This window comes from Actinia tenebrosa, unplaced genomic scaffold, assembly GCF_029948245.1.
Source record: "Actinia tenebrosa isolate PJP-AT-01 unplaced genomic scaffold, QUT_ActTen_1.0 PGA_scaffold4__44_contigs__length_22323623, whole genome shotgun sequence".
NCBI lineage: Eukaryota > Metazoa > Cnidaria > Anthozoa > Actiniaria > Actiniidae > Actinia > Actinia tenebrosa.
In genome coordinates, this window is record NW_028292581.1 from 15356349 (window position 1) to 15380756 (window position 24408).

Sequence of the window (24408 nt, forward strand, 5' to 3'; positions counted from 1 at the left end):
AATTTATAAATGTAAACATTAGAAATTCCTCAATCAAGGCAAAATCATAGTACACTTCCTTTTGTTGTTTCAATCCGATAGGCATAAAATATAATTATCAACTTGAATTTCTTGGTTGGAAAGATCCATTGCTAAATAAAGAGTATCTAAAAGGTTGTCACTCACCATATCTGCGACCATACAACTCGACTCTCATAGACATGTGGCTATGCCAGGATTGTGGGAAGATGCGAACGTAACGAGCAGAGAAGGGCCTTCGTAACCTGTTGAAGACTATGGAGTTCCTGTTCCTGTTGCCTCGTAAGACCTTTAATGAAAAGGTTGAGAAGAACATTAGTATCTTATCCCTATCATCTGTTCTAAGATACCACAACTATACAACTGCAAACTTGGAAGACACCACCATAGTATGGAATTATTATTAAAAAAGTTTTTTTTATAGTTATAACTTTAATTTTTTGCATGTTTATTTAATCGATTAATTTTGATAACTCAAGCAAGCAAATCAATAAGAAAAAATGTGTTTTCTTTTTCAAATGGCAATATTGTCGTAAACGTAAATAGTAAAGGGGTGTAAAATGCAATCTTATTCCTGAAAATAAAAAAAATGTATCTGGTCCGTATGGGGCTCGAACCCATGACCTTAGCGTTATTAGCACCACGCTCTGCCGACTGAGCTAACGGACCCAATTAGATGTAATTTTGTTTAACGGTTGCACTTGAATTATTTGAGAACAACTCAAACAAAGTATAGTTTTGTCAATGGAATGACACATTTAAAAACGTCTGTTACACACCATCAGCTTTTAATTTTCTTCGTCGTTTATGAATTTAGAATAAAGTCAACAGCTGGTCCGTTAGCTCAGTCGGCAGAGCGTGGTGCTAATAACGCTAAGGTCATGGGTTCGAGCCCCATACGGACCAGATACATTTTTCATTTTTGTATAACTTCGTGTTTCTTTTAGTAATAATGGAACCAAATTGGTTCAAAAACTAAAATGTATTAAGTTGTAAGTTGGTCCGTTAGCTCAGTCAGCAGAGCGTGGTGCTAATAACGCTAAGGTCATGGGTTCGAGCCCCATATGGACCACCATTTTAAAAATCAGGCATAATAACATCAAAGTAAAAGTATACGGAAATCATCTTTAAATAACTGTAACCTGCAATACAATTACACCCATTTTCAAAAATACGCGACCTAGACGTTTCTATTCGTCTTTTTTGACTTCTTGGAAGGATGAGCTGTCCGATGAATAAATCCTTATTATATTCAAGGGATAAGAAGATGTTGTTACCAATAATTTTATCCCCTGGATAAGATTTATACTTTGGATTAGCGCCATCCAACCTTTGTACAACCGGGCTCCGATTATCTAGAAGAATTTTAAAAGCGTGAATAGTTCTTCCTAATTGGGGAGAAATTCGATAGCCTTTAAATCAGGTATGAAAAGAAACTCAAACATATTTATCGAATAGCATTTTTCTTAAACTTTTTAAAATTTCGATTGCGTTTATAATTGAAATTGAAATATTTTGTCCATTCCAGGGGTTGGAACAATTGTCTCTGATTGGCTGAGCGGAAATTTTTTTATGTTCGGCCCGTGGTGCTAACATTGACTGTCGAAAGCAAACCCCCAAAAAGCCAAATCGACCAAAATTCTAGGCGTCTAGAGCCGTCTATGGAAAATAGGTGTAAACAAAAAACAACACTAACCGTTGTTCGTCTTCCAACTGTGAATGTTTTAAATCTCAATCCATCCCTACTATACGTTATGTAGAAGCTCGTCACCCATTGACTTGCGTCTTGTCGTCCTTGGGTAGCAATACCGGTAACTCGGGCAAGACTTCCGATATCAACCTGAAGCCACTGTCCTCGTCGGTTGTGTCTAGCAGACCACGCTCCTGTTCTATGTCGTCGTCGAACAAAATTGAGTCTTGCGTTTGATGCTCCGTGTTTGACATCCCAAGATGTTGAAGCGGATAGAGCTCTGTCTGGTATGCGTCGATCTTCTACACCAAGTGGTAGGTATCTTATATCTTTGGAGTTTAAAATGAAAAAAAAATCAGGAACTAAATATATCGCTTCTGTGTACAGTGCATCAGAAGATATATTTGCAATGTTTTTATAAATACATGAAACCAGTCTTCAATATGGTCATAATAATGGTTCAATTAGTAGAAATTACGTACTTGCATTTCTTCCATACAACTCCATTCTCAATGAAATGTGACGATGCCAGCTGACTGGATGAACACGAACAGCTATTGCATATATGGCAGGATTAAATTTGTTAAGTTTGACGGAGTTGCGATTGCGATTAGCATTAAACACCTGTGAAGAAAAACGTAAAAGAATTGAATATTTTAGACAAATATTAAGGTGTGTTGCCTAACTACTGAGATCAAAAATATGGTCCGTTAGCTCAGTCGGCAGAGCGTGGTGCTAATAACGCTAAGGTCATGGGTTCGAACCCCATACGGACCAGATAAGTTTTAGATTTTGGTCACATAACATAAAAGGATGGTAATTTACAAAAGAAAATGTACTTCTCACAGAACGTGTTTGTGACAGGCTACATTTTGGAGTTCAATTTTTAAAAAGAACCAAGTTTTGCTAATTACCAAAACGTTTTTCAAAACGCTAATTTTCCTGGTAACACTTTCAGTTTTATGATAAGAGAAGACCTTTCAGCTTTATGATATGAGACCTTTCGAAGTTTGATTGTGAAACAGCAGACCTTCCCTAAGAGACATTGAGCAGAATAGTGTTCCCTATGGATGACGTCACAATTGTGCATCATGGGATTTACATGCGGACAAGCCAAGATCAACGCACATACTAACATGCTGCAACAAAGTTTTGTAGTCTTGCTAATTTTCAATTCAAGAAAGAACAATGGTTTTTCGACTGATATTATTCTACTTTTCCACGTAATCAAAGTCTTCATGTGCAATATTTGTCCGCATTTAGAACCCACAAGGCTTTGCGAAATCTATTTTTCGTAACCGTGAAAAATGCTATTATGAATATCAATAAGATATATTTAATAAAATCACAAAAAAAGGTCCGTTAGCTCAGTCGGCAGAGCGTGGTGCTAATAACGCTAAGGTCATGGGTTCGAGCCCCATACGGACCAGATACAAACATTTTTTTGTTTTTGTTTAGGCTGTTGTCAGAGGTAATAACAAGGAATCATATATCACAGTATTTTGCTCGACATGCGTTGTTTAGAGATTTTACATTGGGGGTGGGGAGGGGGGGGGAACGATATGGTCTATTTTCAGTCTTACTAGTTAATTTACATCAACCGTTCATGAACCGTTCAACGGTCTATCATAGTATAATATATTAATCCACTACACCATATTAAAATTAACCAAGTGCACAATGCTTTACTTACAGCAATGCGTGAAGCTTTAGAGAATGGAGCAAAGTGTACACCATCCAGACTGTACGTTATGTAGTAGGTTTTCACCCACTGGTCAGCGTTCTGTCTTCCTTGCGTTGCTATGGCAACTACCTTCTTTGGTCTTCTGAATTTTACCTAAAAATGACGTATAATATGTAAATGTAATGTGATTGATTTCCGAGTTTATAATTTTTACAATTCGCAAAATTAATCTTTGTAAATGATTCTGAGGTCGTCAAAAAGATCATGCATTATACGAGAAAAAAGATCTAGCAGTAAATGCACAAACTCTCACTTGAATGTATTGATTTCGGTTATTGTGTCTTGCTGACCAACCGCCTTGAAGTCTTCCTCGTGCACGACTGTTAAGTCTGGCCAAGAAGGCACCGTGGTTACGGTCCCAGTTTGAGGATGCACGGATCTGGTTGTTACGGATACGACCGCTCTGCATTCCAAGAGCTCGAAGTCTAGGTGGCAAGTTTGGTCTAATTGGTCCCGCTGCGTAATATGATACAACAAAAGCAATATATTAATATTACAATGATTTATACTAACAAGCTTCTTGATCAAAGAAAGGAAGAACTAGAAAGCGCTCACAAAAGGAATAGACCCTTTGTACTATTTTCTGATATGGAAGTCAAAACATTAGATCTCTCTTCCCTTGAGGATTGAAATCTTTTTCATTTTTTTCATTTTTCATTGCTTTGACTCCCAGGTTGAGATGTAGGGCAAGGGGACTATATAACACTCATTTCAATGTTGGGAGGGGGGGGGGGGGGGGGGGGGATAATAAGAATAATTAAAACCTTTAGTCAGAAAGATAAGCAATTATAACAGATCACGCCCCTGAGTTGATATTCGAATAGACTGGTGAGCATTCTTACCTAATCGTTTTCCTCTGAATCCTATTCTCATAGAGATGTGTGCATTCCAGGTTCGTGGATGGATTCTGATGACTCGAGCCCGAATGTAAGGCCTTAAGGAACGGATAACAACAGTGTTTCTGTCTGTGTTGCCCACGAACATCTGAAGGCATAACAAGCAATTTATTTTTATAAACATAAATATTTGTGTGTTTGTGTATGAAGAATTAAGTTTGGAAACATGCTTATTACTGAAGCTGGCGTATTGAAAATTATCTAAAACCTATCGAGGGCAGGACGAGTAACTATATAACTTATTAAAAAGTAGTTATCAAAAGAGTCCTAGATTGCACGTTCAAAGATAGTTGCTTGGGGTATCCCCACTTTTCCAGTCTTAAACTGGTTCAGTTAATTATCCCCTTTGACAAAATCCCCTAACTCATTATAAATCGGACACTTAATACAGTGCAGAGGAAAAACTTACCCTAACTCTTCCTCTTACTCTGTAGGACGTGAAGCGTCTTCCATTATTGCTGTACGATACAGTGTATGTCTTGACCCACTGGTTCGCATCTTGACGACCTTGAGTAAGAATCTTACTGATGATGGTTGGTTTTCCAAAGTCAACTTGGATCCACTGTCGTCTATTGTTCTTTTTAGCAGACCATGCTCCAGTCTTGCTTCCGCGGCGAATAGTATTGATTCGAGCTCTCGAAGGTCCATGATTACTGTTCCATTGTGATGAAGCTGTGATGGCCGTGGAAGGTACCTTACCGTCCTCCACGCCCATGGGTATCTCCGAACGACCTACGAATTATGTATATACATTTGAGAGAAAGAAACAATCACTACTTTTTACCCAAAATGAAAAGCAATTCATTTTTTACCAGGGCAATGCAAAAACACTTCCTCTCTGAAAGCGTAACAATTACTTACGTGCTGGGGTAACGTAGAATTCGGCTCTGAGGGAGATGTGTCCGTGCCACGTTCTTGGATAGATTCGTACATACTGAGCCGTGATTGGAGGACTGAAGAGATTTTCTCTTAGTGAACTTCTGTCACGATTTCCGGGGAACAACTGTTGTTAAATGTTGATGTTAATAATTTTGGCTTTGAAATCTATCTAAATATTAGTAATGTGTTATTTTGTGAGGAATAATCATTAGTACCTTAACCACACTGTGCTTTTTGTATGACACCCATCGTCTTCCATCTTGACTGTACACAATCGCAAAACTTGTCACCCACTGGTTTGCATCGCTTCTTCCTTGAGTTACAACCTTGTAAATATTCTTTGGTGATCTCAAATTATACTGGATCCATTGTCTCTTATTATTTGTACGAGCTGACCATCCTCCAACTTGACGTCCACGTCGTTTACGATGCAGACGAGCAAGCCATGGGGCGTGGTTTTTGTCCCATTGACTGGATGCTGTGATGTATCTGTTGGGCAGACGGCCATTGGAAATACCACTTGGGACAGGTATGGGACGACGACCTATCATTTTGGCAGTAAAATGGTCAAAGTTGTTCATTAATCAATAATGACAATCACAACAATTTAAAGCTTTCTGATTAAACATGTTCAATGTTATAGTTTGCACATTTGCTTTTCAAAAAGCGTTTTCCGATCATTTTATGTTATTTATTTTTAGAAATTTAGACAAATTCTTGTGGCTGGACTACGTTGATTGGGATACATGCTATCCCAAAAGCATTTAAAATTAACGTAAATTATGATGAATTTGAAACAGTGCCTGTAAACTAAATGCGTCATTAGCACAGTCCACTTTTCAAGCTGGCGATCAGATTTTGTCAATACAGAGATAGATTTGCCTTTCAAGTCTCTTGTCTGACTCTTAGTTTATTTGTTTCCATGTAGTAAACTCGCGAGACTTTCGTGAAAATTACGTGTTTCATGCTTACCATATCGTCTTCCGTAAAGTTCCAACCTCATAGAAATATGACTATGCCAGCTCTTTGGGTAAACACGTACAAAACGTGCTCTCAGAGGACGAACAAATCTGTTGTATACTATGGAGTTTCTGTCACGGTTACCATGGAATGCCTAATAGATTAAAGGTCAGGTTATCAATTTCTAATAACTTAGATAATACGCTTTCGGTTCCTTACTTGCTTCTTTCGTTTCAGTAGAACAGATAATCAAATTCACGAAGAAGTACAAAAAATCTATATGTTTTGCTTACCACTGTTCGTCTTCCATGCCTGTAAGGTACAAATCGTTTTCCATTTGTACTATACGTCACGTAGTAGCTTTTCACCCATTGATTTGCGTCTTGTCGTCCTTGGGTAGCAATACCGGTAACTTGGGCAAGACTTCCAATATCAACTTGAAGCCACTGTCCACGTCGATTGTGTCTAGCAGACCACGCTCCTGTTCTACGTCCTCGTCGAACAGAGTTGAGTCTTACGTTTGAAGCTCTGTGGTTGTTGTCCCAGTTTGAAGATGAACTGAAAGCGCGTTCTGGAATACGACGGTCTTCAACGCCAAGAGGCAAGTGATATATAACTGGAAAAAATATTTTCTATCAGCTTCAATTCCCTGTGATGTTTTAAAGACCCTAGAAAATCTCTTTCTGAGACGTTCTTTAATTTTGTGCACGTGCGGAGTCTACTAACCAGAGTTCCTTCCGTACAGCTCGAGTCTCATGGAAATATGTGATTTCCAGCTGACGGGGTGGATACGAACACTCAGAGCTCTGATGGCTGGTTGTAGTCTTCGAAGAACAACTGTGTTACGATCACGGTTGGCAGTGAATATCTAAAGAAAAGATAGAACGGTTTATTCAGAGAACTGAACGAAGGGGAAATAGTGTAAAAGATTTAGAAAGACAGGTTCTGCTGCTTACAAAGAAAATATGCTTCAAGCCTAAAGAAGCAAATCTGAATTGCAGTCATTTAAAAACATAATTACATATGTATGCATATACCTTCACACGACCACGTGATACAAATGGTGTATAGTGTAGATTGTCCAGACTGTAAGTGATGTAGTAGCCTGTTACCCATTGGTTGGCGTTCTGTCGACCTTGCGTTGCAACCGCTGTTATAGTTTTTGGGCGACGGAATTTCACCTTTAAGTAAAAGAAAATGGTTGTGTAAAAAATGTTTAGCACTCAACCTAATTTGCAATTATTTCAATTGCTTTGCATCCAACTAGTGGCTTTCACTGATAAGGGAGTCTACCTGTATAAACTGGTTACGGTTGTTGTATCTTGCTGACCAACCACCTTGATATCTTCCTCGTGCACGTCTGTTGAGTCTACCCAAGAAGGCACCATGGTTACGGTCCCAGTTTGAGGATGCACGGATCTGGTTGTTACGGATGCGTCCGCTCTGCATTCCGAGTGCTTTCAGTCTGCGCGGAGGTTTAATGATTCCTCCTGTTGTAGACAAAACAATGAATACGATTGTAAGACTGACTAATTAAAACTAATCAAAACTAATGTATGGCTTAAAAATATACAATTTCGAATTACTGATATCTTACGTGTTCGCCTTCCATAGAGCTCAATTCTCATTGACATATGAGCATGCCAGGTCTTTGGATAGATTCTGACGTAACGTGCTCGTATTGCCGGTCTAAATTGACGGGTCACAACGGTGTTTCGGTCACTATTTCCTAGGAAGATCTAGGAAAGGAAACCCAAAGTGAAAGAATAAATTTAGAAATTAAACTTAAACCAACTAAAAAAACAACAGCAGGATCAAATTTATGACAATGTTTACCCTGACACGTCCACGAACTCTGTACGTTCTGAAGCTCTTTCCATTGTTGCTGTAAGCCACAGTGTATGTCTTGACCCACTGGTTCGCATCTTGACGACCTTGAGTACGAATGCCTGTGATGCTTGTACTTCTTCCAAAAGTAACCTGAATCCATTGTCCTCGTTGGTTCTTTCTGGAAGACCATCCACCAACCTTCCTTCCGCGTCTAATGTTGTTAAGACGAGCAAGATATGGTGCATGGTTACCATCCCACTGTGAGGAGGCTCTGATGGCATAGTTGGGAATCGTGCGATCTTCCAAACCTAGTGGGATTTTATTGTTTCCTGAAACAAAGAAATGTACAGAAACGTCGTTTTGTATTTCAGTTAGGTTGCTGTCATAAAACCTTGATTGTATTAAATAGTGCATTGTGCACTGCATGAGAAATATAAGTTAAATAAAAAATTTGAAAAAAAAAGGAAGTTCTATCTTTTGTAAACATAAACTTACGTTGATTCACAGCATAAAACTCAGCCCTTAGTGAGATGTGTCCAAACCAAGTCCATGGGTATATACGAACAAAGCGCGCGATGATCGGAGGTTCAAGCAAGTTTTCTTTAACTGTATTATGATCTCTGTTACCAGGAAGTACCTTATTATGAATTAGAGTTACATAAGATAATTAATGAAAAAAATTGAATTAGCTATAACTAGTTATAACTCTAGAGAATATGATAACTGACATAATACCTTAACCACACTGTTCACTTTGTAGGGCACCCAGCGTCGTCCATCCAAACTGTACTTGACAATATAACTCTTGACGAACTGGTTGGCGTGGCTACGACCTTGGGTGGCAATCTTGTAGATCTTTTTAAACCTTCTCAAGTCAAATTGAATCCATTCTCCTCGTCTGTTTCTCCTGGCAGACCATCCACCCATGTACTTTCCTTTGCGCTGAAGATGTAGACGAGCGAGCCATGGGGCGTAGTGTCTGTTCCACTGACTTGATGCTGTGATGTATTTGTTGGGTAGACGTTTGTTGGAAATACCACATGCGACAGGGAAGCGTGTTGGGCCTACAAAATGAATATATAAATGGTCAGTAAAATATTACCATAAAAAGGCCATTGTTTCATTGCCCAAATTCAGAATATTTTGAATGTTACGTTATTTACGGTATCGGCGACCATAAAGTTCAACTCGCATAGACATATGACTATGCCAGGACTGTGGGTAGACACGGACAAAACGAGCGGAGATTTGTCTTAGACGGTGGAAAATAATGGTATTTCTGTCAGTGTTGCCACGGAAAGTCTGGAAAATAAGAAATAAAAATAGGGAAAAAGAAAAGAAAATCAGTCAGGCTTTTCTTATAGGTAATAGGTTTAATCAGATTGTTTTTCTTTTTTTCCATCGCTTGTTTTACACTTTTGCTTTTCCTTTTATTGTTGTTTCTCATTGCTCTGCACTATTCAATTTTTGTTGTTGTTATCGAGTACCATCTAAGACAAGAATCTTTTACTTACATAAATACTTCTGCCTGCTCCGTAGAACGGGAATCTTTGCCCATCTTTGCTGTACTTCAGTCGATATCTTGTCACCCATTGATTAGCATCTTGTCGTCCCTGGGTAGCAATACCAGTCACGATAGCCATGCTTCCAATATCAATTTGCAGCCACTGACCGTATTTGTTGTGTCTAGAAGACCACGCCCCAGTTCTGCGTCCACGTCGAACAAAGTTGAGTCTCGCGTTTGCTGCTCTGTGGTTAATGTCCCAGATGGACGAGGCACTTAATGACGAGTCAGTAATACGGCCATCTTCTACCCCAAGTGCAAGAGATCTTGAGACTGTAAAATACAGATTCTATTAGCAATCACGGTATCGGATTTGTGGCCATGGCATCATTTAAGTATTTTGAACCCTAATTGCCTTGATGACGTATTACTAATGACTTCTTATAATTGTTTTTTTGAACGAGACGCAAACATGTACTTGTAAAAATTGTGTCAGATTCAGGAACTGTAACTTCTTCTACTTCTAATTGATTTTTAAATTTTAAAATTTAATTTTTCGTCCTATGAGATATTATGTAAGATATTTTTCGTCTCTATACAGCTTTTCCCCCATATAACGTACTAGCTGTAGTCTCTAGGTCTAGTGTAAATTACGTTATCTAATTTACAAAAAAAGTTAATAAAGAATTGAGCTCTCCATATTGGAAAAACTTGACCAAGTAAAAAAACGCCGTCGTTAACCAATCACCAATGGCGACTATGAAATAATATATTTAACAGTACTATATTTTCAATCACTCATGCATATGTATTTACGCATACCAGCATTTCGTCCATATAGCTCGATTCTCATGGAAATATGCGATCTCCAGCTGATTGGATGAATGCGAATGCTTCTTGCGTTGATGCTTCGTCTTAGAATGTGTCGAACTATTCCATTGCGGTTCCTGTTTCCACGGAATACCTGTAAGAAACATAACATGTCAAACATTACGAGCCCTTTCAAACTTGTTGGAATTTATTATACGAGAACATAAAGATAAATGTCGAACCTAATATGTCCCGCTCTAGCTTTACTAAAGGAAATCCATTCCTACTTTTTACATGTGCAACTAAGTTAAAATTTTGAATTTTTTAAGAGCTACTTCCAAGTTTCAGAAAACGACCTTGAACTAAAGACTCTTCTTCTGGTGATTCAAATGTCCATGCCTAATCTTATTTTATGCAAGCGTCACTACCCTTGACTTGAGTTACCCCTGCCACTAATTCAAATGTTCAGATGTACCGGCATATAATAACATCCACCTTCGAATTCAGGCCTTACCTTCACAGCTCCTCTTGACTTATAAGTTACATAGTGTAATCCATCAAGACTGTATGTGAGGTAGTATTTGGTCACCCATTGGTCGGCATTCTGACGCCCTTGGGTTGCTATGGCAACGATATTCTTTGGTCGACGGAATGTTACCTAAAACAAGGAAAAAAGATTAGGCTTACATTGCGTCACCAAAAATGACAGAATAAACTAGTTTATTATTTCCCCGCACCTTATTATATGCTACGGTGTTTTTTCACAGCACTCAGATTTTTCCCCATATAACTTACTAGTTGTAGTCTCTAATGTATGATCTACTTTTAATTTCAGTGTCTCATTCACCATTCCTTATTTGCAAGATTATTGCCTAACCGAAGTTTAACCTATAATCTGTTGGACGTGTTTACCTGTAAGTACTGATATTTGTTGTTGTGTCTTGCTGACCAGCTACCTTGGTATCTTCCTCGTGCACGCCTGTTTAGTCTGGCCAAAAATGGTCCATGGTAATGATTCCAGCTAGAAGAAGCAGTCATTTGCTTGTTGCGGATTCGACCACGTTCAATTCCAAGCGCACGCAAGCTCGGGCGAATGACTCCTGAAGTTTTATAAAAAACAATGAAATGTTTTTATAAAGAAATTTTATTATCACAAAAGCTTTGAATTCTGAGGCCACACATCATCAAAGCTTAAAAAAGGCCCCACCGCACTGTTCGCGATATTCTAAAAACTAATGTCCTAATGAAAAGGAATATGTCTTCGTTACGGCTTGCAAGGCCATAAGGCTGCTTCACACTAGCGTCGTACAGTAAGAGACGAAGTCGGAATCGAAACAGAATTGGAAGCGCAAGAAGTTTACGATCTAGTATGCACCAAAAAAATGCAAGCGTAATCGTAAGCCTTGTTTCGGCGCTCTTTTATTTGTTGTACCCAAAGTTGCCACCTATGCCGCTAGTATGAAAATGACATAAACAACGAAACGTAAGGAACTTTAGATACGGAATAAACACCCACCTGTTCGGCGGCCATAGAACCCAACTCTCATAGACATATGTTTGTACCACGTTTTGGGATATATTCTAAAGTATCTGCAACGGACATGTGGCCGTAGATAGTGGCCGACAACGGTGTTCCTATCCGTATTTCCAATGAAGATCTAAAAGAAGATAACAAGCAAAACAATGACGTTTAGTTATTTTGCATAAAAATGATAAACATAAGATTATGTGAAATATGTCAGTGACTAGGGTAAGCTACAATCGTTGCCAAAATTTTTGACACCATTATTATCCTTTTTTTCTGACAACTTGTAATTGTCACACAACATTTAAACCAAAGCTCTCCCCTCTTCAATGTCGTGTTCTGACTTAGTGTTATCGGCGCATGTGAAAGGACCATGAAATTCCTTTCATTTTCACAACTGCAACATTGGTATGGGAGGAGGGATAATTTTTATCCATACAAATTCTATCGGAAATATTTATTTTCGTGTGAAGTGATAATATCGGGCCAAGTAATTTCGGCAGGGTTGTATCTGTTGTGTTTTAGAATGATAAGGGGAAAAGCTTTGAGAAGAAAAAACCGTCAAACAACTCGTCTCCCTAATTTGGAAACGCATTGATGAGGGTAGAATTTCTTTTATCCACATGAACCTTTTAGAATAGTAATGATAATAATAGTTATTATTACTATTATTATTATTATTATTATTATTAATATTAATATTGTAGTCAAATGAATCGCAAACCTTTGTTCGTCCAAACGCCTTGAAAGATTTGAAGCCATAGCCATTTTTACTGTATGCAACGGTATAGGTAGTAACCCACTGATCCATGTCTTGCCTTCCTTGTGTCAGGATTTTAGTAAGAGTAGTGTATCCTCCAAAGTTAAACTGGAGCCATTGTCCACGTGCATTTCGCCTGGAAGACCATCCACCAATCAAATGGCCTTTTCGCTGAAAATAAAAGACAATATATAGTAAGCACATATACAGACTTTTGCGGACTGCGACATTATATGGTGTCAGTGAGATGAAAAAATCTAAATCTTTTCGTTTTGACAGAGCAGACATGGGGATTTAAATTTGATTGAACCACAAAAGCCCGTTTTCAAGACGAAAGTGAAAGAGAAAAAAAAAAAAAAAAAAAAAAAAACGAGAAAAATGATCTTCATGAACCCAAATTGGGCTACCTATGGATTAGACCAGATTTTGTTTGTTTAAAAGATTTTTTGTTATCAGTTTTTGAGCTTTTTAAGCAAACGGGCCTTTGACCTATACAAATATTGAGTAAAGTAGCAGCTCTCGACTTACTACAGTGTACAGTCTTGCTCTCCAAGCAGCGTGGTTTCGATCCCAGATGGACGAAGCAGTGATGTAACCATTAGGAATCTTGCCATCAGCAACACCAATAGGTACCTTATTAATAGCTGGTCCAAATAAAAGAAGGCGTGAGTCAATATAACAAAGCGTTCATGTTTCCCCCTTCTACATGTCCCTTAAACTATCTTTTCTGTATCCCTTCACGTTCAGCGATCTCCACTTTGCTTGCAAGAAAACACATTCTCTTTCATGCTATCTAACAAAGTTTCTCTTAGAAGTAGGGATTCCGCAAAATCGTGCATTTTACTTACAGACAACAAGAATCTTTTTTCAAAATCCCAAAAGACCTATTCAGCTAACGCAATGATTTACCCAATTCAAACAATCTACTGGGAATATTTTTTTTAGTCGATTATATTTTCATATCATATCCATATCAATGCTTCATTGGCATGTAAATATAATGGACGGAGAAAAGTATTTCAAGTAACTCTTTTTTATGTGTCGGCATCAAAATATTGTTACCCATGAAAATTCCCCATGACTTAATTTTTTGGCCGAAACTTTAGATCCGATATCCAAACTGATAAGCCTTGCCCATTTTTTGTGATGCCCCTTATACTTACCAATTGGTGCGCCATAAAGTTCAAGCCTGAGGGCAATATAGTTGACCCATTTCTTGGGATAGACTCGTACATATCGGGCTCTTATTGCAGGCGAGAAGAAATTTTCCTTGATAGTGTTTGGATCTTTGTTGCCATGGAAAATCTATTTGGAAAACAGAGATTGGAATTAATATTAATATGAAAGTCAAAATAATAAACTTTAAAAACATTAAAAAAAACAAAATTTCAAAAACATAAAATGAAGCAAATTCTTGGCCGTATTGTACCCTTACAGTATCTTACCGCAGTTCAGTCGTAATTACAAAAATACATAGGAATCCTTTCAATTAATATATTACGTCAGTCGTATGACCGCGTACGTGCTTTAAGCCAGTACCGTATGTTTTCTATAGAAGCAGTGAAGATTGTTGGTGAGACCCCAAAGATCCTATTTGAATCCAGCCTCTAATTACTAATAAACTCAATGGGCTCTTATTAATTGACACTAAGCTAGGTGCCTTATAGTCTAAGAAGATATCTTAAGTCGAAGGTGCATTTTACCTGTACTCGTCCATTTTTGGTGTATCTTAGCCATCTGATTCGGTCTTGGCTGTATGCAACAACAAATCTTGTTACGTACTGATTAGCGTTTGGTCTTCCTTGAGTTGCAATCTTCACAATTCTGGTAAACTTCTTCAAATCAACTTGGATCCACTGTCTCGCATTCTTGTGACGTGGCAGCCAGCATCCTGTGTATCGTCCTCGGGGTTTGTTCCTCAAACGAGCAAGCCAGGCTGGGCTGTATTTGTTGTAAATAGTCGAAGCACTGAAGGCCTTGTTGGGAATCCTGCCGGACTGAATGCCCGATGGCCTTGCTTTTATTGGTCGACGGCCTTCAAAACGAAGCAATTAAAAATAGTCAAAAAAAAAGAAAATAAACAAACTAAAACGAACCATAGATGATAAGATGAAGAAGCAAACAAACAAATTGCACCAAATGCAAACATTATATATTATAATATTAATATTATTTACGAGAAGGTTTAAACGCATTTTAAAGTATTAAGTCAAACCTTACCATATCGATAGCCGTACAGCTCCAATCTCATAGAGATATGAGAATGCCAAGTGACAGGATGGACTCTGACGTAGCGCGCACTCAAAGATCGACCAAAGCGATTCATTACAATAGTGTGACGGTCTCTGTTTCCACGGAATACCTATAAGTTCATATATAAAGAAATGATACACATTTTAATTCATAAAACTGATAATTAATAGAGCAAGAGTGTATTTAGAGGAAGGAGACGGTCCAAACCAAGATATTATCATTCGCTCTCCTTGTTTTGAGTTTTATACTCGTGAAAATTATTCTGTCTAGACTAAAGCAAAAGCTTCAATCAGATAAAATACCACAGTATTTTCATGACTTTTGTCCGAAAACATAAAGGTTTCAAGGACACATGCCCATAGAATATCATAAGAATGGAATGTGAACCAAACGAGATTCGTATTCCAAAGAAAATTACACGTGGTCGGAAATGGGAAAAATATGTTACACCAAACTGAACGACTCTAAAGGTTTTGTGCAAACAAGATGTAGGAGGGTTTCATGAAAGTCAGGTAAAAGAAAAATATTTCCTTCCAATATTATGCAATTTTCTTCCTTGTGAAATGACATGCATCTCTTTGTCATACGAAGGCATGCATTTCTGCAGATAACTCTTGTATAAGATGTTGATATGATCATATCTTGTTTAAAGAAGGGAAAAAAATAGTAATCCTTAGTCACGGAAGATAGCAGTTGATCTGACAGGTTTGACTAAAACTCAAAAGTGTCGAATATTAATAAGCTCCGTACCTTAGGGTAGAATCTATATCGAATTCCATCCTTGCTGGACGATATCTTGAAACTCTTCACCCATTGATTTACGTCCTGACGTCCCTGCGTGCCTATGGCAACTACCTTTGCTTGGCTACCTATATCGATTTGTATGTATTGATTGCGTTTGTTATGACGGGAACTCCAAGCGCCTACACCGTGTCGAGTTCTGGCAATGTTAAGACGTGCTCGTTGTGGACTGTGAGCCCTGTTCCACATTGAAGTAGCCGTCAAATATCCATCAGGTATACGACCATCTTCAACACCGAGACCAAGGCGAGATTGAGCTGGAGAAACAAAATATATTACATTTTGCAACTCAAAACAACAGCTAAATTGAAAACGAAGTCTAATGCCAAAACTGATGGGAAAGCTAGTTAAAAATTTTGAAGGTAAAAAAACTGTCAAAAAAACAAAATTAGTCTAGTCGCCTGAAAAGTTGACGGCTAATATCCCATGAGGGGGTTATTGTAACAAATATCATAGTATTTATTTAACTTCTATAGAGGCGTGATATCACGTGATGGCAGCCATAACAAAAAGCACAACAGTAGAGTATTTTCTCCCTGGGAAACTGAATTCATTATTATGCCTACTATCATGGCAGCCCCCGCGTGATGATACCTCTCTCTATATATATTAGATTGAATAATCGTATAACATTAAAGTTTTTAGCTTTTCACACTCACATGCAGGGAATCCATACAATTCGATTCTCATAGAGATATGACTATTCCATGATGTTGGGTATACACGGATGAAATTGGCTTTGATTGGAGGGTTGAACTTATTGTAAACCACAGAGTTCCTGTTCTTGTTTGCCCTAAACACCTTTAAAAAAAGATACCATTTGGTTATCAAATTTCCTTGTGAAACTCAATATTTTCGGTATTGATTCTACATGAAGTGAATAGCTGAATATTCAAGTATTTCTACAAGATTTGAGTGATGCATCTTGGACATATTGAGGCTTATACTTTCTAAATGCGAATGAGTGTAATGTCAAACGAAAAGAGGCATTTGAGTCTATTTGACATTATTTTTAAATTGAAAAAAAGATTACTATTCACCATTTTCCATATATTGGTTCACTGATCAAACACAAAGCACTCAGTCGAGGGTTGCAAGGTTCAAATTTGAATAATCCTTTGAAAGTACCTTGGCGCCTCGCTTTAGCGCTTTGTTTTTGACCAGTCAATCAATGTTTGGAAAATGGTGAATGAGAAAACAAGTTTGCATTAACATTTCTATGAATCCTAATTAAGACAATGATGTTTTATTCATGATGTTTTGCTGCCCTAGAATATTTTTGTACATTTAATAATGCATCCTATGGAATCATCTCATGAAATATCTAAGAAATATTTGCATCCTACGTTACTTAGTTTGTTTTAAGAAACATCTCGCCTGAATCCAAGACTCGATAGATGTTTGCTTAGTGGTTGATTAATCACGGCATTGCAAAACCAAGTTCTTTGCGTGGGAAAAGATTCTAAATTGATTCTATAAAAAATATCAAAAGGCGGAGGCACTAAATAGTGTCGTATTTTTGTCGTACTTATAAATTGGTCAGCATTTAGTTTATCCCTTGTCAAGTTGCGAACTGAATTGTTGCACAAACTCTGAAATGGTTACTTACTTTAGTTGCCCCATATTTCTTGTATGGTACAAAATTAACTCCATCAATACTGTACATCACATAAAACCTCGTCACCCATTGGTTCAAATCCTGTCGACCCTGAGTCCCGATTGCTGTGACGGTCTTTGGTTTTGGGAAGTACACTTGGAACCACTGGTACTTGTTGTTTCGCTTGGTAGACCAAGCACCTACTCTGTGTCCTCTTCGCTTGGTGTTGAGTCTTCCTCGTGAGGGACCATGGTTTCTGTCCCATGATGAAGAAGCTGTCAAATGCTGATTTGGTATGCGTCTCTTTTCTATTCCTAGTGCTCTAAGACGCTGCACTTGATATCCTATAATAAAATATCACAACAAAACAAACCTCAACGTAAAAACAAGTTGTAACGTACGAGTAATGTATGGTGGAAAAATATTTCTCAAACTCATGAATATTTAATGAGGAGAAAACAAAGCAAATCACTACTGTGACGGTGGTTTGGAAATGTGTTCTTAATTTGCATTAAATTTCGTAAACTTTTTCTTTGATTTTCTCCAAGAAGTATTCATTAGTTTGAGAAGTAATTTCAAACAATTGAGAGAGTTCTTCCTCCGATTTCCAAACAGCTGCGCCTCGTTTTTTCAACACACTTTTCGGTGTTTGGAAATCGGAGGAAGAACTCTCTCGCGTGTTTGAAATACTACGTAATTGTTAGTGGTATTGTATTTTTGTTGTTTCTATAGGTTATGTGTTTTTGTATTTTTCTATAATTATTTTACCGGTCTCAGGTGATGTTATAGGGTGACAGTAATAGTGTCATACGTGTAGTATAGTAATTAATATCAAAACACTAGCGTAGATGATTCACCGATATGTTGTGTGAAACGTTCTTACCTGGTCTCCTTCCATACAGCCCAAGCCTCATGGAAGGGTGGCCGACCCATTGAAGTGGATACAGACGGATGTACTTGGCAAATATTGCGGGTCTCAGAGGATTTGGCACGATGCTATTTTGGTCGTTGTTGCCTCGGAAAATCTAAAATTGAGATCAATCAAGATTGAAATGGTCAAAAATTTAAAAATGCATTCCGGTCTTGATGCTTGTGTAGCGTACTCACATGTCTAAATTATCAAAGAGTGACTAGTTTTTATGTGTATTTTTAAGGTGGCTTTAACCAAGCATAGGTAGAAAGCCAAAAGCCGTGAGACCAAGAACACGAGATGATTTTGGAAAATTATTTTACCTTTTACAGATTTACTGAATTGAATGTACGAAATCGTCGTCACGACAAAGCAGGTTTTTGGGCGTTTGGACAGTTTGACGTCCCCTAAAACTCTAACGACCAATTGTAAAATTTCCCTCGTGTGAAGGGGAAGCAGTGTAAGTTGAAGACATTTAAAAAATGCATTTACAACATGTTCAACCTTACCCTTTTCTTTCCTCCTATTTTGTAAGTCCTGAATCTTCGTCCATTAATGCTATAAGTCACGGAGTATTTGTTAACCCACTGCCTGGCATCCTGTCTTCCTTGGGTTAATATTTTGGTAATAGCAGTTGGGCGGCTCAACCTGACTTGGATCCATTGCCTATATCGTGTTCTAGGTGACCAAGCACCACGGTGATGGCCTTGTTTAACGGTGTTGAGTCTTCCACGACATGCACTGTGATATTTATCCCAACTTGAAGATGCTTTCATCTGGTGACATTTCACGTATCCATCCTCGACGCCAAGAGGAACGTTTTTCCTCGCTACAAATTATTAGTATTAAATATTTATCAAATATTAGAGCTCTATTTACCTAGGTCTGCTAAATGAGACATCCTTTCATAATGATCTTTTTGAAAAAAATAAATGTCAATATTCATTGAAATTAAAATTAGTGAATACATATGCACATAATTTTCTGGACCTTTATATTTATCTTCTAACTTCCATAAATATAAATATTTTAGAAATAAATAAATATCAATATTCATTGAAATCAAAATTAGTTAAATACATATGCAAATAATTTTCTGGACCTCTATATCTATCTTCTAATTTCCATTCAAGTGCACTTGATAAGGACATTGTAAGATGCTTTCAAACGACCTGCTAATATATCGCTTACTTTTGTTGTGCAATAAAATTATATTTTTGGAAGGTTCCTTGTAATACTTACATGCAGGATATCCATACAACTCAAATCTTAATGAAATATGTCCTACCCAGGCCACTGGATAGACGCGGAAGTATCGTGCTGTAATCTTAGGATCAAATGCATTCTCTTTGACGGTGAATTGATCACTATTACCAATGAACACCTAAATAACAAATGGGGTGAGTCATTAGAAAACAGCAAAGTTCATGTAATGCAAAGGATATAATTTATGTGGCTGTAGAGTGATTTCATAGATAAGCATAATTATACACAATAGAAAACTCAAAGAACTAGTGATTACGTTTAAAAATCGGAAAAAACATAAACAAAATGTAAAAACTTAAAATGTATAAAGATTTAAACATTAAGCAGCCATATCGGCGCTAATGTGCATTCTTTTTGAAATCATTTCCAAAACGAAAAGCCGCTATTTTGTCGACGTAACGACAGAGATTAATCCCAAATCTTTCTTTTTTTTATTTCATGACAGTTTTGTAAAATTTCCAATGTAATACGACAACTCAACCGCAATGTCCAAACAATTTGGTGACCGTTAGATCAAATCGATACACCTCTTGCAATCTAGGCCCAATAGGTAAGTTAATCCAGGCACAATAATTATTCTCGATGATTGGTAAAATACCTTTGGCACGCTTCTCTTCTTGTATGTAACCCAGTACACTCCATCGATGCTCGACTTCACGGTGTACCTTGTCACAAACTGGCGAGAATCTTGTCGACCTTGAGTAGCAATTTTAACTATTTTCTTAGGTTTTCCAAGATCAACTTGAATCCATTGCCTTTTGTTATTCTTTCTCGCGGACCAACCTCCGACATAGCGCCCACGTCGTTTGAGGTTAAGTCTTGCAAGGTGCGCAGCGTGGTATTTGTTCCATCTAGTTGATGCGGAGATCGCTCGGTCTGGTACGCGCCTTTTTCCGATTCCAAGAGCCTTGGCTTTAGGTCGACGAACTAAACGAAAATAATACAAAAATATTCATTCCAACCAACCAGCTTTATACCTTGGTTTATGTTATCGAAAACCATCAGGTCTAATTAGAATGACCTTACTTACAGGTGACGTGCAAGGACTTTATATAATATAAAGTCCTTTCTTCTCGTCTCTATATAAGAATGCTAATAGGATAACTTTATCCAAGACAAAGTGCATTCTCGTTTTCAGGAAGAGCCTCGTGAAGGTCAGTAACCCAAAAGAAGAAAATATAACGAGTGACCAGTTTCACACGATAGACATTTAACCAATTTCCTCCAGTTTTATGTGGTATGTCCTCTTATTCGACTCACGAGCCGTAGCTGAGAAAATGTTACTTGTCATTATTGGTGTAATCAAAAAAAACCTTAAACGCTTTCTAATTACCTAATCTTTTTCCATACAACTCGACTCTCATGGATATATGCGAGTACCAAGATTGTGGATATATCCGGACGTAACGCGTGCGTATTGCTGGGATGATAGCATGTTTGACCACTGTGTTTTGGTCTCTGTTACCACGGAACACCTGAATAAAAATTTCCGTGTTAAATGCATTAGAAATTTGTATTTCTCATATAATTTTTAAGGGGTCGTCCCTGAGGTTCGCCCCACACGCACTACGATTACATTCTAAATTTACAACGTACAACTCTCATTTAACTTGTTGATTTTTACAAAGGGAGGAAAACCGAGATCCTGGATAAAATTTCCCGTGGCAAGGGACAGATCAGGGATTTGGTAGGCAGGGTTTCAAAATTTGTAAAGTTCTCTATATATGTAGTCCCTGCTAACTTGATAAATCATATTCTTTTTGTTTCCACAACGTACCTTGACTCTTCTTCTCATAGTGTAGGTCTTAAATGTGATTCCATCGTTACTCCTTCCTAAAGTATAGCTCGTTACCCATTGGTTAACGCCCTGTCGGCCTTGCGTTTCAATGCCAGCCACGTTAGCTGTTGTTCCGATGTCGATTTGTAGCCATTGTTTTCTGTTATTAGGTTTGGAGGACCAGGCTCCAGTGAGACGGCCTTCGATACAAGTGAACAAACGACCTCTGAATGGTCCATGGTTATTATCCCATCGAGATGAGGATTGAATTGCACTGTGGGGGATTCTGTTATCTTGAACTCCAAGTGGTAGTCTATAGGATGCTATAAGCCATACAAAAAGATAAAAGATTGATAAACAAATATTTTTTATATACCTTGCCATCCTTCCTTTCTCTCTTTATTTATTTATTTTTATTTTATAGTCCTTTCCTTTCCTTTTTTCCCTTTCCTTAATTCTCTATTTTTCCTATAACTCATCTATTTTTACTTCTAGCTTCATTACTTATTTCCATATTTTTTGAGAACTTTCGTTTGTTTTATTTTCTATCTAATATATGGTCTTGTTTCAATGTCCATATGCTTACCCATTCTGTGTCCATACAGCTCAAGCCTCATGGAGATATGCGATGCCCATCTGACTGGATGTACACGGATATATGAAGCAATGATGGCAGGCCTGAGGTTGTGTCGAACGACGCCATTACGATTGCGGTTGGCACGGAATATCTAACAAATAAAGTACATTAAAATGATTTCCATATATACATTATTTCAAAAATATTGAAATGCTTTCGACATATGTTTATCTAAATAATATTTATAACAGACAAATTTGATGAAATAGAGATTGGGATCATAACTCAGTGGCCATGTCACTACACAAGATGGGAGAGTCAACGGCGGATTATTAGTTTGTACTCGCCTCTCTCCTCTAGCGTCTCGGGTTCAATTCCTGGACACGGCATTTTTAGTGAGCAGAGTTTGCTAGGTCTCTCCCTTTATTCGAGAGTTTTCCTTCCTCAACAAAAAGTAACAAGCTGAATTCCGTTTCTATTTGTGAGTTGCTGTACCCTGACTTTGATCAGCCCAAAGGCTGTTTCATCGCTCGATCTGTGCGTTAGCCCTGCCGTGACCTAGATTAGCCCAGAGGCTTTTTCGATCTGTTAATTACTCGTGCCCTAACTTAGATCTAACCAGAGGTTGTTTCAGCCCGTTTCAATCTGTAAGTTGGCTGCTCCCTGACTTAGATCAGCCCAGAGGTCGTGTCAGTGAGCAGCGATAAAATTAAGAGCTGCACATTACCTTTTTGCATTTGTAGGGAACATAGTGAATACCATCCATACTGTAAGTAATATAATAAGTCACCACCCACTGATTAGCGTCACGTCGTCCCTGTGTAGCGATACCATTAACCTTCTTGGGTCGACCCACATACACCTGAATCCACTGGTTTTTGTTGTTGACTTTTGCAGACCATGCATTAGCATAAGGACGCTTGTAGTGCTTGTTTAGTCTTGCTAACCATGGTGCATGGTATCTGTTCCATGTGGTGGAAGCTGTGATGGCTCTGTTGGGAATCTTTCCACTGTTCATGCCCAAGGGTCGACGCTTAGAGCCAACTGCAAAGAAAATAAAGATAAAGGCTCAAAACACAAATTTTTAGAATCGTCACAAGCAAATGCTTCCATATTTTTGTGAACAGCATTTACTCAAAAGGAATATTTCATAGTTAAGGGTATTTTAGTTTTATGAAAAGTTTCTCTTGGTTCAAAGCATCGTTACTGCTTCATACTGCTTCATACTCCTTATTGGAGAGACCATGGTTGTAATGATTAGTAAATTAAAGACAGACAGACATACAGACAAAACGAACGAACGAAAGAACGAACGATGAACATTAACATAATTACCTCTTGTCCATGAGTATCTATTGACAACGGGTACACACTTGAGACGCTTGTCCTTGGGGTTGCTCTCATTGGGTGCGTAACAAATACCTTTGATTTGACAATTATTACGCTATCGAAACGTAATTAAGAGTTAGCCAAAATTACAGAGACAAACCAAAAATTTTAAAAACGATATTTTATGATAAATGAAGTAACATGAACATTTTAAATGGGTATTTTCTCAATAACCCTTCTCTTGCCCATTCTCTATGTTGCTTTGTTTTATTGTAAGTAGCGGGTGTCCTGTGTATTATGGAGTCGAGCAGCGCGGGGATTAAGTAAACTCCACAGGAAGCCCGGTGATAATAATTCAACTTAACGCATGCGCAATATAGATAAAACCCTGAAAGCAAGGCTACAAAGCAGCTTATGTTCAAACAAATTTTAGGTGACCGCCAGCCACGTCACTTATTCAACCTCGCATCGGCTGCTTGCATATGACGTCATATCTTACGGAAACCCAAATTCAATAGAGCTTTGCCGAATTCGCTCGACGGATGACTAAACAATGGTTAAAGCTCAATCACACCATCGTTTTGTGGTCATACAAGCTGATTCGGGAAAGGTGTATTCACGCCCTTACCTTTGCATAGCAACGCCCGTTTGATTGGCATAGGTGACAGGCTGAATCATAGATCGTTAGTGTCTTTGTGTTACTGGTTAAGAAGCCATTGTTGGATACTGCGATCAGGAATCGTATTGGTAGACCACGCACTTTCCTACGTCGAATCTTTATTGGGATTGTACATCGAACCTCCCTGAAATTCTGGATGTGTCCTCGTCTTTTGACATAAGAACTAACCCTGCGCCACTTCTTGCCAATAAGCTTTAAAATGCATAAAATAGAGGTAAGATATCACCTATTTCAAAAAACGTGGTCGGTCGAAGATCTGAATTAGGCGATTGTCCTTTTATGTTTTCTGACTAAAATACGGAAAATCACATTTCTAACTCGAAGTTCACTGCGTTATTCTAAGAATGTTCCAATCATATATGAAACTACCTTGTTTAACTTTGGATGTATTACATTTTGCAGCATTTTACTTGGTCTCAGATTTCAGATTTCAGATCTCCGACCGAAAACATTTTAAAAAATAGGTGAAGCACATAATTAGCAATTGCATGACTAATAGCTCAAACGGGGTGCGCCTCAACATCCCAGTAGGGCAGCAGAGCTGATGGTTTGCTATCATTCCCAAAGTGAGAGGCAAATTAGAGAAAAATGAGAATATTTTGA

The 24408-nt window shown here is 38.0% G+C and overlaps 1 protein-coding gene and 5 non-coding genes across 6 annotated transcripts in view; 4 read left to right on the forward strand and 2 right to left on the reverse strand.

Moving 5' to 3' along the window:
* Window positions 1–24408, reverse strand: part of LOC116296299 (uncharacterized) — a 104335-nt gene that overhangs the window by 5301 nt on the left and 74626 nt on the right. The window contains 42 exon segments of the mRNA XM_089036821.1: window positions 166–307; window positions 1715–2037; window positions 2191–2332; window positions 3402–3545; window positions 3706–3908; window positions 4295–4436; window positions 4758–5080; window positions 5210–5351; window positions 5443–5771; window positions 6200–6341; window positions 6481–6803; window positions 6914–7055; window positions 7225–7368; window positions 7481–7677; window positions 7785–7926; window positions 8024–8346; window positions 8513–8654; window positions 8753–9081; window positions 9181–9319; window positions 9532–9854; window positions 10344–10485; window positions 10846–10989; window positions 11244–11431; window positions 11848–11989; window positions 12581–12787; window positions 13145–13260; window positions 13780–13921; window positions 14320–14651; window positions 14837–14978; window positions 15620–15927; window positions 16330–16471; window positions 17280–17611; window positions 18151–18292; window positions 18687–19006; window positions 19420–19561; window positions 20042–20370; window positions 20777–20918; window positions 21221–21543; window positions 21807–21948; window positions 22525–22841; window positions 23133–23241; window positions 23755–23997. Of these exon segments, the coding sequence (XP_088892947.1) occupies window positions 166–307; window positions 1715–2037; window positions 2191–2332; window positions 3402–3545; window positions 3706–3908; window positions 4295–4436; window positions 4758–5080; window positions 5210–5351; window positions 5443–5771; window positions 6200–6341; window positions 6481–6803; window positions 6914–7055; window positions 7225–7368; window positions 7481–7677; window positions 7785–7926; window positions 8024–8346; window positions 8513–8654; window positions 8753–9081; window positions 9181–9319; window positions 9532–9854; window positions 10344–10485; window positions 10846–10989; window positions 11244–11431; window positions 11848–11989; window positions 12581–12787; window positions 13145–13260; window positions 13780–13921; window positions 14320–14651; window positions 14837–14978; window positions 15620–15927; window positions 16330–16471; window positions 17280–17611; window positions 18151–18292; window positions 18687–19006; window positions 19420–19561; window positions 20042–20370; window positions 20777–20918; window positions 21221–21543; window positions 21807–21948; window positions 22525–22841; window positions 23133–23241; window positions 23755–23997 (8782 nt within the window).
* On the reverse strand, window positions 615–687 carry Trnai-aau (transfer RNA isoleucine (anticodon AAU)). The gene has a single exon. It is a non-coding gene; the product is annotated as a tRNA-Ile (tRNA).
* Window positions 852–924, forward strand: Trnai-aau (transfer RNA isoleucine (anticodon AAU)). Its single transcript has one exon. It is a non-coding gene; the product is annotated as a tRNA-Ile (tRNA).
* Window positions 1018–1090, forward strand: Trnai-aau (transfer RNA isoleucine (anticodon AAU)). Its single transcript has one exon. It is a non-coding gene; the product is annotated as a tRNA-Ile (tRNA).
* On the forward strand, window positions 2413–2485 carry Trnai-aau (transfer RNA isoleucine (anticodon AAU)). The gene has a single exon. It is a non-coding gene; the product is annotated as a tRNA-Ile (tRNA).
* Window positions 3065–3137, forward strand: Trnai-aau (transfer RNA isoleucine (anticodon AAU)). The gene has a single exon. It is a non-coding gene; the product is annotated as a tRNA-Ile (tRNA).